A 15625-nucleotide genomic window follows, 5' to 3' on the forward strand; every position below is an offset into this window, starting at 1 on the left:
GACAGAATGTTGCAAAAACAGTCTGACAAGTCCTATGTATTTTTCACCCACTTTCCCACAAAGGATGACAAATTGTGTAGTGATAGAGCCAGTCCTCTTGCCTGGAAAATCCCATGGATGGAGGAGCCTGGTGGGCTGTGGTCCATGGGGTCGCTAGGAGTTGGACACGACTGAGTGACTTCACTTTCACTTTTCACTTTCACACATAGGAGAAGGAAATGGCAACCCACTCCAGTGTTCTTGCCTGGAGAATCCCAGGGATGGGGGAGTCTGGTGGGCTACCATCTATGGGGTCGCACAGAGTCAGACACCACTGAAGCGACTTAGCAGCAGCAGCCTGCCATATAGAGACTTATGTAACCACCACCTCAATTAAAATACAGAACTATTCCATCAACACAAAAGGACTCTCTCCTGCTACCTCACTGTAATCACATCCACCCTGACTCTGGCCCTTATCCCTGCCCCTGGCTTCCATCTATGGTTTTGCCATTTCAGTAATGTTTGTCACTGCAGTAATAATGGAATCATACAACATACAACTCTTCTCACTAAGCATAATGCTTTTGAGGTCAGTCTATATTGTTGTTTCATTACTTTTTATTGGGGAGTAACAGTCCATTGTGTGAATGTTACTTCAGAGATTTGGAATAATGTTTAGGCTGGTATTTCCACTAGCACAAAGGGCCTATCTGAAGTTTGTTAAACTATTCATCCTTTAAAAGACATCTAGCTTCTTTCTAGTATTTTGCTATTATGAATAAAGCTTCCATGAATTATATTCTATTCTTTATCATCAGAGAATTAAAGGAAAATATGGTTTTCATGAGTAAAGAGATGAATCTCATCAGAGAAATGTATAATAGAGAACCAAATGGAAATTATAGAACTTACCAAAAAGTTTAATAAGTGAGATTCATGGATATAATTAACAGCAGAGTAAGATGGCAGAAAAAGAGTCAATGAACATAAAGTAGAACAAAAGAAATAATCCACATCTAAAGGAAAAAGAGAAAAGAAAAAAAAATGAACAGAATATCAGGGACATGTAAACAATATCAGCTAGCTTAATGGAATTATAAGTGGAATCTCAAGAGGAGAGGAAGAAGGAAAGAAAAGTATTCAAAGAAGTAATGGCTGAAAATTTCCCATATTTAACAGAAAACATTGAATTACAATTCCAAAACACTAAGTAAAGCCAAATCAGAATCATTACAAAGAATGATTGTGGGTACATTATAATCAAGGTGCTGAGATAAACAGAAAATAAGGCAAGAAGTCAGAAGAAAATCTGAAACAAATAGATCAATAGTGGCTGATTTTGGGGCCAGAATACAATAGAACAGCAGATTTATGGTTCTGAAAGGAAAAAAAAAACCATCATCCTAGAATTCTGTAACATAGGAAAATAAATAAACGTCAATAATTAAAGCTTATTTCCCCTACCTCCTTCTTGTCTCCTTGTCCTCCTCCTCCTTTCTCCTTCCTTTCACAAACAATTCAGACCTCAAGACATTAGTTTCAACACAGGAGAGTAGCTGTGTCTGGGTGAGAGGTTGGAGGGTAGGAATGGAGAGCCATGGTGGCCCTAAGTAGGGTGAGAGAAGTCAAGCAGTATAATGTCCGCATGGGTAAAAACCTACCCTGCAGAGAAGTCAGACCCTGAGCATGAAGAGAAGTGCATTTATGGATGCTTAATTTCCTGTGGAAATTGGAGAAGGAACGGGCTACCCACTCCAGTATTCTAATCTGGAGAATTCCATGGCCCATATAGTCCATGGGGTCACAAAGAGTTAGACACGACTGAACGACTTTCACAATTTCTTGTGATCATTAAACTACTGTTATAGACTGAATGTTTGTTTTCCCCAAATTCATGTGTTGAAACCCTAACCCCCAAGTATATCTGTATTTGGAGAAGGGACCTCCAGGAAAGTAGTTAAGATTAAATGAGGTCATAAGGGTGGGTCTTGATCTGATAGGATTAATGTTCTTATGAGAAAGAGCTTGCTTGCTCTTGTCTCTTGACACATGCTCTGAAGAAAGGCCATATGAGCACACAGCGAGGAGGCATCTGTCTGCAAGCCAGGATGAGAGTCTGTGCCAGAAACTGAATTGGCTAGGACTTTGATCTTGGGTCTCTAGCCTCCAGAGCCGTGACATAATATATTTCTTTTGTTTAAGCCATTTAGTCTATGGTATCTTGTTCTGGTAATCCCAGCAGACTAAGACACATACTCTCAGTCCTTTGAAATATGTTGAGACCTAGATAATAGCGGAAGAGTCTCTGGTAAATTCAGAAGGATAGTAAGTGACTGTCTCCAGGGAGTACCTCTTACAGCCAGGTTAGAAAGAAGCATAGGTTGAAAGGAAGAATTTTGTTAACGAGCCTTGATGGCAATAATTTCTTTCTTTATTGACAGTCATTTTCTCTTCTCAGGAATGTGAATCGGACCCTTGCTGTGAAGGAAAGACCTGTAAACTTAAATCATTTGCTGAATGTGCATATGGTGCCTGTTGTCAGGACTGTCGGGTAGGGAATTCCTCCCTATTTGGGGGAAAAAAAAAATAGGAAAAGGAAAAATGTGCCTGTATCAAAATTGGGTTTCTCTGATTTGTAAGAGAGCACTATTTTTATTACATGAATAGATGGAAAATTTTATGATACTTACTTGCAGTTTTATATCATCTTCTTTTATGGCAAATAGTCTAAAGAGATTTTTTTTCCTGATTTATGAGTGACCTATGTTTTTCATTAGAAATTCAATAACAGAAAGTTGACACTGAAAGACTATCATTTTACCCCCTTCATTTAGCCATTGTTGATAATTTATTAATTTAGTCACTTTTTCCTATGTAAATATGAATATGTGTGTGTGTGTGTAAGTGGATAAACATGGGTATACATATTTTTACTATGTCCTTTTTTCAGTAATATACTATTGATTTTCTTCCATTCATTTAGTTCTATAGGTTTATATAGTTAGTGTTCCTTTATATGGCTGTATCATAATTTCTTTATCTGGTCAACTAATGATGGACATTTAGGTTGCTTCCAATTTTTGCTTATAAGTAGAATTGCTGGAGTATGCATGTGAACATTTTGATACACGTTTCTATACTGTCTACAGATGTGCCAGTCTGTATTTGCCAGTGTAATCAATGCACTGATAACTGTGCAGTGTACAGTACTGATTATACCATATAATCATTATTCTTGTTTTCTCTTACTAACATGTCTTCCTTGGTGGCTCAGACGGTAAAGAGTCTGCTTGCAATGTAGGAGACCCAGGTTCGATCCTGAAGTTGGGAAGATCCCCTGGAGAAGGAAATGGCAACCCTCTCCAGTATTCTTGCCTGGAGAATCCCATGGACAGAGGAGCCTGGTGGGCTGCAGTCCATGGGGTTACAAAGAGGTAGACACAATTCAGCGACTAACATTTTGACTTCACTTATTAACATTTGTTGTTACCCAGTGTTATAATCCAGGTTAGTTTGATAGGTGTAAAGTGCTTTTTATCTTCGTTTAATTTGCATTTCTTTTGGTCATCTAAGATGCTCTGCTTTTTTCATTTTCCATATTTCATGACTTTTATAAATTGCCTGTTACTGGCTTTTGTTCACTGTTCTATTGGGTTATTTAATCTTCTGTTTTTGTTAAACCTTCTTATAGATATAAATACTGTGGTTTCAGATTTGGTTAATTTGTGGGAATTTTCCTGATATTCCTGTTCAATTTCAATCCTGTTATCCTAGTTCCGTCCAGGAGGCACTTTGTGCCGAGGAAAAACCAACGAATGTGATGTTCCGGAGTATTGCAATGGTTCTTCTCAGTTCTGTCAGCCAGATGTTTTTATTCAGAATGGGTATCCTTGCCAGAATAACAAAGCCTATTGTTACAATGGCATGTGCCAATATTATGATGCTCAGTGTCAAGTCATCTTTGGCTCAAGTAAGATATTTTTTTTATATTGATTGCTTTGCTTTTATTTATATATTTTTTGTTTTAGTTTTTGTTAAAAATGAAAATTGAACATTATTGCTAAAATTGAAGTTCATTTTCCTGTCTCCTATCACATCTCCATCTTTCCTTCTCCATAGGCAGTCAAGGTCATGAATTTGATGCATCCAAGTTCATTTGGTGATTTTTGCTTTTACTTTCTCACCGCCCTGTCCTGTATATTAACATTATATGTATATATACATGCACAGTATTGTATTTTAGCTTTAATAAACTCATGTAAATAGTATGGGGATATACACATGGGTCTTCTGTTTTCATTGTTCACTCAAAAAGTTTTTGCATTCTGTCTGTATTGCTGTATTTAGACCACAGAGCATTGTGTTATATACTCGGAATCCATTCTTTTCCTGGTAGTATATATATATCTTTTTATTTTGTGTGTTAAAAAAATTTTTTTTTAATCAAAGTTACACATACACTAGATTATAGAATCAAATTATTCATCAAGGTTTTGTGAAAAAGTAAAATGTACTTCCAGGCTTCCCAGGTGGTGCTGTGGTAAAAGAACCCACCTGAAAAGTGTAGGAGATGCAAGAGATGAGGGTTCAATCTCTGGGTCTGGAAGATCCCCTGGAGTAGGAATGGCAACCCACTCCGGTCTCTCCTGGAAAATTCCATGTACAGAAGAGCCTGGCAGGCTACAGACCATGGGGCTGCACGACTGAGCACGCACTCATCAAAGTACTCCCACTTAATAGCTCATCCCTGAAGGCCACCACTTTAACCTTTTCTTCCTCCCTTCTAGTTAATTACTTTGTTACTGGCTCTAGGGCTTTAGATAATTTCTTGGTCATGCTGCTTTTTTTATTTTTCCATTCTAGGTATTAAATGTTAATTTTTCACTATGGAGGATAAGGATTAAATTTCTTCCCTTCTCTTCTCCCAGCACTTGTTAACTCTTATCTACTCATGTTCATTTTTCGTTCTCCATTTTCTTAATATGGATTAATTATAATTTTAGGTAGAGCTGTGTTGACTCTTGTAATCTTGTGATTTATAACAAATTAAAAAATTGGTCTTTGTTCAGTTCCTGGCAGGAACTGCTAAAAGCTTTGGAATTTCCCAAATGATAAGAGCCTTGAAAGTGTCTTTTGCTACGTCAATCAGGTGACTTTTTGGCAAATCCCTTGGTAACCTAAGGATAGGCTGGTTGCCAGAGAACAAACCCTGTGGTTAGTGGTTGGAAGTTAAGTCCCCTTACCTCTGGGTAGGGGAGAGGGACTGGAGATGGAGTTACTCTCCAGTGGCCAGTGGTTTAATCAGTCTGCCCATATAATGAAGCTTCTGTAAAAACCAGAAAGGACAGTTTGGAGAACTTGGGACTTAGTAAACTTGTGGAGAGGCAGGAAGAGAGCCTGGAACCTCTAAGCCCCTTTCTCCATACTTTGCCCTGTGCATCTCTTCCATCTGTCTGTTCCTGAATTATTGATATATTCTTTGATAATAAACCAGTAATCTAGTGACTAAAAGTTTCTCTAAGTTCTGTGAGCTGCTCTAGCAAATTAAATCCAAGGAGGGGATCATGGGAACTTTGACCAGATAGGGTCTGAGGAGAGACCCTCTCAGGAGAGACCTGCTCAGTTGTGTCCAACTCTTTGTGCCCCTAAAGACTGTAGCCTGCCAGGATCCTCTGTCCATGGAATTTTCCAGGCAAGAATACTGGAGTGGGTTGCCATGCCCTCCTCCAGGGGACCTTCCCAACTCAGGGATCAAACCCAGGTCTCCTGCATTGCAGGCAGATTCTTTACCATCTGAACACCAGGGAAGCCCTCTGATATAGTGGTTTGTCCAAAAAGTTAATTGGTTCTTCTCTGTTACGGAGAAACCTGAACAAACTTTTTGGCCAAACCAATATTTTGCACTAATGGGCAGTTTTGTTGCTGTTTAGTCACTCAGTTGTGTCCAACTCTTTTGCAACCCCATGGACGGTAGTCCAGCGGGCTCCTCTGTCCATGGGATTCTCTAGGCAAGAATACTGGGGTGGGTTGCCATTTCCTCCTCCAGGGAATCTTCTCAACCCATGGATCGAGCCCGTGTCTCTGCATCTTCTGAATTGCAGGTGAATTCTTTACTGCTGAGTCACAGGGGAAGCCCTGATGAGCAGGTTATTGCAGACCAAAATAAATAATTACAGATGGGGGGTTGTTGTTAACTTAGCTGCATTTTCTTATATAAATGTGAGCATGTGTGTTTTGCTAGGGTTATTGCCATGTGACATTTATCCTGGGCAAGTATTCTGCATCCATTTTCAGATTACTTCATCCTCTGCCTCTTTTTTATTCCATCTTCTTTCACTGCATGTCCATTTTCTTTTAAGCTGAACAATATTGTACCAGGTGTGTAAGATAGACACATGAATTTCCATCATTATTTGGAAAGTACTGCCATTTTGGCTGCAAAATATTTCCAAGTAAAATATTTTTAGGAATATATATAAGCGGCAAAGTTGAGCATCAAAGGATACATATATAAAATACAAGAAAACAAGAATGGATTGATACTTTGACAGTGTCATGGCTGTTTGTCAGTGTAATTAATACCTAAATTAAGCTTCCATATATGGTAAATTGGGCTGCCCTGGTAGCTCAGTGGTAAAGAATCCACTTGCCGATGCAAGAAATGCAGGTTTGATCCCTGTGTGAAAAAATAATAGCTGGCAGTGTTTTCATCAACCCTCCCCAGCCTGATCTAACCAGGGGTGCAGTGGAGCTGTGAGAACAGTGAGAATAAGTAGACTGAAAGTGCTGCCATACTGTGCATGGTTTTTGACTTATGTATAATTTCATCTTCTTTAATGACACTTCTTTGAGGACTTGAGTGTTCGAGTCCATGCTAACATGAAAGTACCAACCAGCCTTTATCTTTACATTTTGTTGTTAATTATAAATGTGGAGCAAAATGTTTCACCTGTAGGTTCTGAAATCTTTTCATAGTTGTTGAGGCAGTTCATCCAGGCATATGGACTGTTGCGGCAAATGCTTTTATTTCTGAATTAAATTGCCAAGTCTTAAAAACATTAAAAAAATTTTAAAAATTTTATTGGAGTATAGTTGATTTACAATGTTTTGTTAGTTTCAGGTATAAAAAAAAATTTTTTTTATTTTTGATGTTACAGAAGCCAAGGCTGCCCCGAAGGAATGTTTCATTGATGTGAATTCCAAAGGAGACAGATTTGGCAATTGTGGTTTCTCTGGCAATGAATACAAGAAGTGTGCCATTGGGTAAGTGGAGGCAAAAAAAAAAAATAAGAAAAAGCACATGAAAGAATGTGATATCAGTCATCTGTAGGAAGTTTTATAGCTCCTTGTGACTGTTTTCTCCTCCTTAAATATGTAACTTTTCAGACTTACAATTTTGTAAAACATGGCTTCAGAGAGACTGAATATGAATGGTAAAATAATTCATAGCTTTTGACATTACCTGTCTAAAATGTAATGTTTTTTATAATGTCACTTTTGTTTATCCTTGTTCTATAGTAAGAACCTCAAATAAACATTCTTCTTTTCCCTTTTGTTGAAAGATTATGCTGCTAAACCCATATATAAAGGTATTTGCAGAATTAACTCAGAACTTCATAATTTTCTTCTGGCTCTACATAATTTTAAAGTGATTAATTAGAAAACTTTTTTGTTTCTATAACATTTGCGCATTGTGAAAAATAATATTGCAGAGTTATAAACAAGAGAAAAGTTATCATGACCTCTCTTTCTATGTATGTCCACTAATTTCAGTGTATGTACGTCTTCCTTTATTTTGATCCTGTGCACTGTACACACACACACTAACGTTAATTTTATAAAATTGGAATTAGTCTATAATACTGTGCTTTCCAAATACACAGATAGATATGTGTAGGTATGTAAACATATAAATCATTCTGAATGGAGCTCTTCTGGTGGATGTGAGGGCAGGAAATTCCTAACAGCTGAAGTTTACCCAGAGGCTTTGACCATGAAGCCATGGGGCTCTAGTGAATGAGCTGGAAACTCACTAGGTTGTATTATATCTGTTGCAGTGTTAACATTCTCTATCAATTATTTTGTTTTTTGTAATATTCATATTTTTATTCTAAAAGTGGTTATAAAAAGCCAAAAAAATTAAATACATAATGCTGTGCTTCTCTTCTACCCACTTCACCTCCTACTCTGTTAGTTAATAGCGAAGCCACTGAGGTAAAACAATGCTGATGAAGAAGAAATAACAACCATGACTTCCTTGTTCCTAAATCTAACAGAGTATCTTTAGGTCTTCAAGCTTCTGGCCCTTTCAGTAGCATTCATCTATGTTGACCATTTTCTCCTTGAAGAAGCCCCTTTCTTTGGCTTTTGTGTGGAATGCTCTTCTAGTATTTTTTTCTGTTTCTCGATGCTTCTTTAATGTATTTATTTGTAGACTCATCTTTCTCTACTGAGCCATTAAATGTTGAGAAATACTCCCACTCTGCTGATCTGGCCCTTTGCAACAGGGCCTGGGCATGTGCTGTGCCTTCTGCATAGTTTGCTCTTCTGTGTCTGCCAGGTCTCATTTTAACTAACTCCTTTAAGATAGAAGAATAGCAAGGAGAGATAAGAAAGCCTTCCTCAGCGATCAGTGTAAAGAAATAGAGGCAAAGAATAGAGTGGGAAAGACTAGAGATCTCTTCAAGAAAATTAGAGATACGAAGGGAACATTTCATGCAAAGATGGGCTCAATAAGGACAGAAATGGTATGGACCTAATAGAAGCAGAAAATATTAAGAGGAGGTAGCAAGAATGCACAGAAGAATTGTACAAAAAAGATCTTCACGACGCATATTCATGATGATGTGATCACTCACCTAGAGCCAGACATCTTGGAATGTGAAGTCAAGTGGGCCTTAGGAAGCACCACTACCAACAAAGCTAGTGGAGGTGATGGAATTCCAGTTGAGCTTTTTCAAATCCTGAAAGATGATGCTGTCAAAGTGCTGCACTCAATATGGCAGCAAATTTGGAAAACTCAGCAGTGGCCGCAGGACTGGAAAAGATCAGTTTTCATTCCAATCCCAAAGAAAGGCAATGCCAAAGAATGCTCAAACTACTGCACAATTGTACTCATCTCACACACTAGTAAAGTAATGCTTAAAATTCTCCAAGCCAGGCTTCAGCAATACGTGAACTTTGAACTTCCAGATATTCAAGCTGGATTTAGAAAGGCAGAGGACGTTGGCAATTTAGAAATTGCCAACATCTGCTGGATCATCGGAAAAGCAAGAGAGTTCCAGAAAAACATCTATTTCTGCTTTATTGACTATGCCAAAGCCTTTGACTGTGTGGATCACAATAAACTGTGGGAAATTCTGAAAGAGATGGGAATACCAGACCACCTGACCTGCCTCTTGAGAAACCTGTATGCAGGTCAGGAAGCAACAGTTAGAACTGGACATGGAACAACAGACTGGTTCCAAATAGGAAAAGGAGTATGTTAAGGCTATATATTGTCACCCTGCTTATTTAACTTATATGCAGAGTATATCATGAGAAACACTGGGCTGGATGAAGCACAAGCTGGAATCAAGATTGCCGGGAGAAATATCAATAACCTCAGATATGCAGATGACACACTCTTATGGCAGAAAGTGAAGAAGAACTAAAGAATCTCTTGATGAATGTGAAAGAGGAGAGTGAAAAAGTTAGAGTAAAGCTTAACATTCAGAGAACTAAGACCATGGCATCTGGTCCCATCACTTCATGGTAAATAGATGGGGAAACAGTGGAAACAGTGGCTGACTTTATTTTTCTGGGCTCCAGAATCACTGTAGATGGTGATTGCAGCCATGAAATTAAAAGACGTTTACTCCTTGGAAGGAAAGTTATGACCAACCTAGACAACATATTAAAAAGCAGAGACATTACTTTGCCAACAAAGGTCCGTCTAGTCAAGGCTATGGTTTTTCCTGTGGTCATGTATGGATGTGAGAGTTGGACTGTGAAGAAAGCTGAGCGCCGAAGAACTGATGCTTTTGAACTGTGGTGTTGGAGTAGACTCTTGAGAGTCCCTTGGACTGCAAGGAGATCCAACCAGTCCATCCTAAAGGAGATTAGTCCTGGGTGTTCATTGGAAGGACTGATGTTGAAGCTGAAATGCCAATACTTTGACCACCTGATGCGAAGAGTTGACTTGTTGGAAAAGACCCTGATCCTGGGAAAGATTGAGGGCAGGAGAAGGGGATGACAGAGGATGAGATGGTTGGATGGCATCACCGACTCAATGGACATGGTTTTCGGTGGACTCTGGTAGTTGGTGATGGACAGAGAGGCCTGGCATGCTGCGGTTCATGGGGTTGCAAAGAGTCGGACATGACTGAGCAACTGAGCTGAACTGAACTAAGACTTCCTCAACTTCCTTCACAGGGTCAGATGTCCCTCTTATAGAAGTGCTTACTGCCATGTGCTTTTAGAAAAAATTAGTCAATTTATGTTGTTCTAATTCTTTACAAATTAGTTATTCATAGAAACTATTTCATAGAGTATTTGCAATATATCTTTCTTGATATAAAAAGCAGAGTAGGTTGAAAGAAGTTAGAAAAATAAGAAAGTATATGACTATCTTGAGTAGTCTCAAAACTAGTTGTAGCACTCTTTTTCTAGGGATTTTTTTTGTATATTTAAATTGCATGGGAAGGCTTTATTGCCTTAATGTTGTCTTAGCAAGAACAATCTTTTAAAAATGATGCTGCTTTAGAATAAAATAGATGCTGTACTAGGTAATTTTCTAGATAAAGGGGAAGTCAGATACAAAACCAGTCATAAGCACAGCACTTTCAAGATTTTTTTATGATGTTTAAGAAAAACCAAGGAAGACTCTTTCCTGCACTTTGGGGAGTTTGATCCATCTTGACTAACATAATTAGGCTAAATCAAAATGAGAAAAGTAGCAATTTGAAAGTTAAAGGAAGGGTGACTGGGTTAAAAAGTTGCATGCTTCTTTTTCATTGAATTTGATATATTGTGTTTTCCTTATTGTTCACTTCTTAATATTTTCTCAGTTACATTGTGATTTCTCCTTTGACTCATGAGTTATTAAAAATGTATTGCTAATTTCCAAGTATTTGGGCATATTCTGGTTTTCTGTTTGTTTTTGGTTTCTAGTTTACTTCCATTGAGAACATACTTTGTATGATTTCAGTTCTTTTCGATTGGTTGGGATGTGAATTACTGTCCAGCATATGGTCTGTTTTGGTCAGTGTTCCATGTCAATTAAAAAGCAGAGTATTCTGCTGCTGTTGGATATATTGTTCCATACATGTCAAGTTAATTAATTGTCATATTCAAATCTTCTGTATTCTGGGTGTATGTGCGTATTTATTTGTTTCCCCTTCAGTTTCTGAGAGGGATATGTGCAGATCTCCAGATATGATTATGAAGTTGTCTACTTCTTTTAGTTCTGTGTATTCTTCCTGTATGTGTTTTAAAGTGTGTTCTTTGGTGCTTATATTATTAGGTGCATACACATTTAGGATTGTTACATGTCTTCTGAAGGAACTGAATCTTCTATTATTACCAAAGTCTCTACTTTAGACTTTTTTGTTTTTTGGCAGTATTTGTCACATAAATATTTTATTTGCTTATATGACTATTTGCCTGAAGCAGTTTTTCTATTGGTGCTTGCGATACAATATTTAAATGAATATAACAGTAAGCATCTCTTAGCTTTATTGGCTGTTTGCATTTTTTATTTTGGGAATTGCATATTTGCATCTTTGCTATTTTCTGTTGAAGTTACTATCCTTTTAATGATTTGTGATCAATTAAAAAATATATATTAAGAGTATTTATTTTTCTTTTAAAAAAAATTTATTTTTTATTGAAGGATAATTGCTTTACAGAATTTTGTTGTTTTTTACTAAACCTCAACATGAATCGGCCATTTTCTTTTTAATATGTCACCAAGACTATACATGAGACATTGAGAACATTATAGAAAAATGAATTTTGGTAGGTTCCAATAGATCCAACCAGTCCATTCTGAAGGAGATCAGCCCTGGGATTTCTTTGGAAGGAATGATGCTAAAGCTGAAGCTCCAATACTTTGGCCACCTCATGCGAAGAGTTGACTCATTGGAAAAGACTTTGATGCTGGGAGGGATTGGGGGCAGGAGGAGAAGGGGATGACAGAGGATGAGATGGCTGGATGGCATCATTGACTTGATGGCCGTGAGTCTGAGTGAACTCCAGGAGTTGGTGATGGACAGGGAGGCCTGGCGTGCTACGATTCATGGGGTCGCAAAGAGTCGGACACGACTGAGTGACTGAACTGGACTGAACTGAACAGATGCTAACCGAGATCTGTTTTATTCTATGCTTTGTTTTAGAGGTTTTCATAACTAATTTCAACTAACTATGTGACATTGGGGCTTCCCTGGTGGCTCAGATGGTGAAGAATATGCCTCCAGTGCAGGAGACCTGGGTTTGATCCCTGGGTTGGGAAGATCCCCTGAAGAAGGGCATGGCAACCTACTCCAGTATTCTTGCCTGGATACTTTCATGGTCTGAGAAGCCTGGCAGGCTACATAGTTCGTAGGGTTGCAAAGAGTTGGGCACGACTGAAGCAACTTAGCATGCATGCTTGCATGTGACACAGACATCATTATTTAGCTCTTGTTTTTCAGATGAAGAAACTGAAATTCAGAAAGTTTAAGCATTTCAGTCAGGTTGCCTCGTAAGTAAATGGTGACGTAGGAATGAATATAGGGACTTCCCTGGTGGTCCAGTGGCTAAGACTCTCTTCTCTCAATGCAGGGGGCCTGGGTTCAATCCTTGGTCAGGGAGCTAGATACTGCATACCAGAATTAAAGATCCCAAGTGCTGCATCTGAGACCTGGTGCAGCCAAATAAATAAATAAATAAATTAAAAAAAAGAATAAATGTCAAGTTGGGATAGAAGAACTTAACTCTTAAGTGCAGCATGGAAGGAAGAGCAGGCTTAATAGCAGCATGTGCAAAAAGCAAATAGAGGTTTTGGCTTAGGATAAATTGAAGGACATCAGTAATATAATGTAGTTTCCATAAGAACTACTGTCATCCTCGGTTTCATAGAAGTATAATATCTCAGTGAAGTAAATGACAATTCATCTTGTTCTTTATCAGACTGTAACTGAAGTTTCCTGTTTCACTCTGAGCACTGTGCTTGATAGGTAGTGAGACAAACTGGAACATACTTAAGAGGGGAGCTTCCTTGTTGCATGAGAAATAATTGTAGAATATTTCCCTGGTGAAGTAAGTCATTCGGACCTGTATGACAATTGTCCTAAAAGTTTGCCATGTAGAGGAAAGAAAAGATATTATCTGTGTGGTCTCATGTCGACCATCTGGGACCAATGAGGAAAAGTTACAGAGAGAAAGATGTTAACTCAGGAAATAAAAGAATGTTATGATAGTGTGAGAATATTTAGGAGGTGATGAATTAGAGGAATTGAAAAATCATATCCTACAATGACTTGGTCGTGATGTCATAGGGGAGATTTAATAGGATAGGTGCTTAGATCAAAAGACAGGCAATTAAAAAGGAAATTTCAGTGCGGCATCTTAAGAGTTAATATTAGGGATACTTAATGTATCATGAAGGGATATAGGAAGAACATTAACTCACACACCCTTGGTAATAGGAATTATAGTCAATGAGGTCTTTGTAGAGTTCTAATACTGAATTAGTGAATTAATGAACTAATGAATTGAGTTTTTCAGTAAGTAAGAGTTAGCCAAGTGAAGAGCGATTGAGTTCCTTCAAGCTTGTTTAACATTACAAAATCTGGCTTCTCTTTATTTTAACTCAATAAAAAGACACCATTGAATTTCTGTATAGTTCTGTTATTTTCAGTGTAAAAGTATTTATAAAATTATATCACATTTAAAAGCAACTACATTAGTTAGACTTTTTTGAGCCCTAAGCAGATAGTGAAGAGGGATTCTTAGGTGTCGGCATCATCATCCCTGGTACTCTAGGAATTTGCATCTTTACATGCACTTACCTCTTCTCTTTGCCATATTTAAAGAGAGCTACTTTGATCTCTGTTGCTGTCACACACTTTCTCTGTTGAGATTCCCTTCAGTTAAATAGAAATAAACTCTCTGTACAAAAATATATAATTTTTCTTTTGTATCTATACCAGATGCATTGTAGTTTGCCTTATTTCTCTTTCTTTCCAGGAATGCTTTGTGTGGAAAGCTTCAGTGTGAGAATGTACAACAATTGCCTGTATTCGGAGTTGTGCCTGCTATCATTCAGACTCCTGGAAAAGGTACCAAGTGCTGGGGTGTGGACTTCCAGCTTGGATCCGATGTTCCAGATCCTGGCATGGTGAACGAAGGCACCAGATGTGATGTTGGAAAGGTAATAAAAATGTTTTTTAAAACAAAGAAAAAATTTAAAAATTAAAAATAAAATCATTATACAAAGTGAGTGGTTCTTTTCTGGTTATAAAAGAAATCTCTACTCATTGTGGAGATTTGGAAAAACAGAAAGCCACCAAGAATAAAATTAAGAATGGCTATACCTCCTGATGATTTATAGCCATATAAAGCTTTCTTTTCATTTAAAATTTTTATTGGAATATAGTTGATTTACGGTTGTGTTAGTTTCATATAATGCTTTCTTTAACTATGGAAATGATCAGTTTTTATAATGGTCACTGAGTTGGAATATTCATTATCTGCACCTAATTTGGTAGTTTCCACAATTTCATTAAAGAAACTTCTATATCTATGAAAAGAAGCTATAATTCTGTTATTCTGATTTCTTCCTTAAAGTCAGGTATTATAACCTGTTGTTTCTATGTTGTAATATACTGGGCACCTCCCCCACCCCCCTTTCAATGTGCTGTAGTTTATTAGCCAGGGTACTACTTGCTGGGATATTTAGGGTATTTTCAGGAGTGTGTGTGTGTGTGTGTGTACGTGTGTACGTGTGTATGTGACTGTACTAAAAGTGTTGTAATGCTTGTCCTCCCCACGCTTCCTGCTACTCTGACGACAGCTGTTTGGATCAGATGTGAGCCAAGAGTTAGCTGCTGAGTTACTACCAGTGGTTCTGGATGAGATGAGCTAGGCCTAATTCCATTTGTGCGGGGAATACATAAGTAAAGAAAGGCAGTTAAGAGTAGAGCTGAAACTGAGAAGTCTCTGAGAGATACCATAATGTAGGAGTAGGGCTAGAAGGGTGATAGCAAGCTTAAGCTATATAGGATAGATCTAAGGGTGCAGGATTGTTGAACAAGTTGAAGAAACCAACTCATAGGAGAACAGAGGAGGAAAGAGAGAACACAATTGACTGATTATGGGACCATGGGACACATGAAAAAGACAGAGACCTTCAGGTTACCTCAGTTTCTACCAAGTTTTCATTTTGCATTCTGTTGTCCCTCATTCTTACAAAAAGACCCTTGTGTTTTTGTGTCTGCCTTTGCCATGGGCTTTCCTTGTGGCTCAGCTGGTAAAGAATCCACCTGCAATGCAGGAGACCTGGCTTGTGTCCCTGGGTTGGGAAGATCCCCTGGAGAAGAGAAAGGCTACCCACTCCAGTATTCTGGCCTAGAGAATTCTGTGGACTATAGCCATGGGGTGGCAAAGAGTCGGACATGACTGA

General features: G+C 38.1%; 1 protein-coding gene across 2 annotated transcripts in view; it reads left to right on the top strand.

Annotated features, from left to right (window-relative positions):
- The window catches only part of ADAM9 (ADAM metallopeptidase domain 9), a 96311-nt gene that overhangs the window by 54365 nt on the left and 26321 nt on the right, over positions 1-15625 (top strand). For both annotated transcript variants that reach the window (XR_011253455.1, XM_069572992.1), the window contains exons 13-16: positions 2441-2533; positions 3757-3952; positions 7140-7245; positions 14191-14374. Coding sequence is in view for 1 of the 2 variants with exons in the window: in XM_069572992.1 (XP_069429093.1) it covers positions 2441-2533; positions 3757-3952; positions 7140-7245; positions 14191-14374 (579 nt within the window). In the remaining variant the exon portion in view is untranslated. The remainder of the gene's footprint in view (positions 1-2440; positions 2534-3756; positions 3953-7139; positions 7246-14190; positions 14375-15625) is intronic.

The sequence above is a fragment of the Ovis canadensis genome, chromosome 26 (genome assembly GCF_042477335.2).
Source record: "Ovis canadensis isolate MfBH-ARS-UI-01 breed Bighorn chromosome 26, ARS-UI_OviCan_v2, whole genome shotgun sequence".
NCBI lineage: Eukaryota > Metazoa > Chordata > Mammalia > Artiodactyla > Bovidae > Ovis > Ovis canadensis.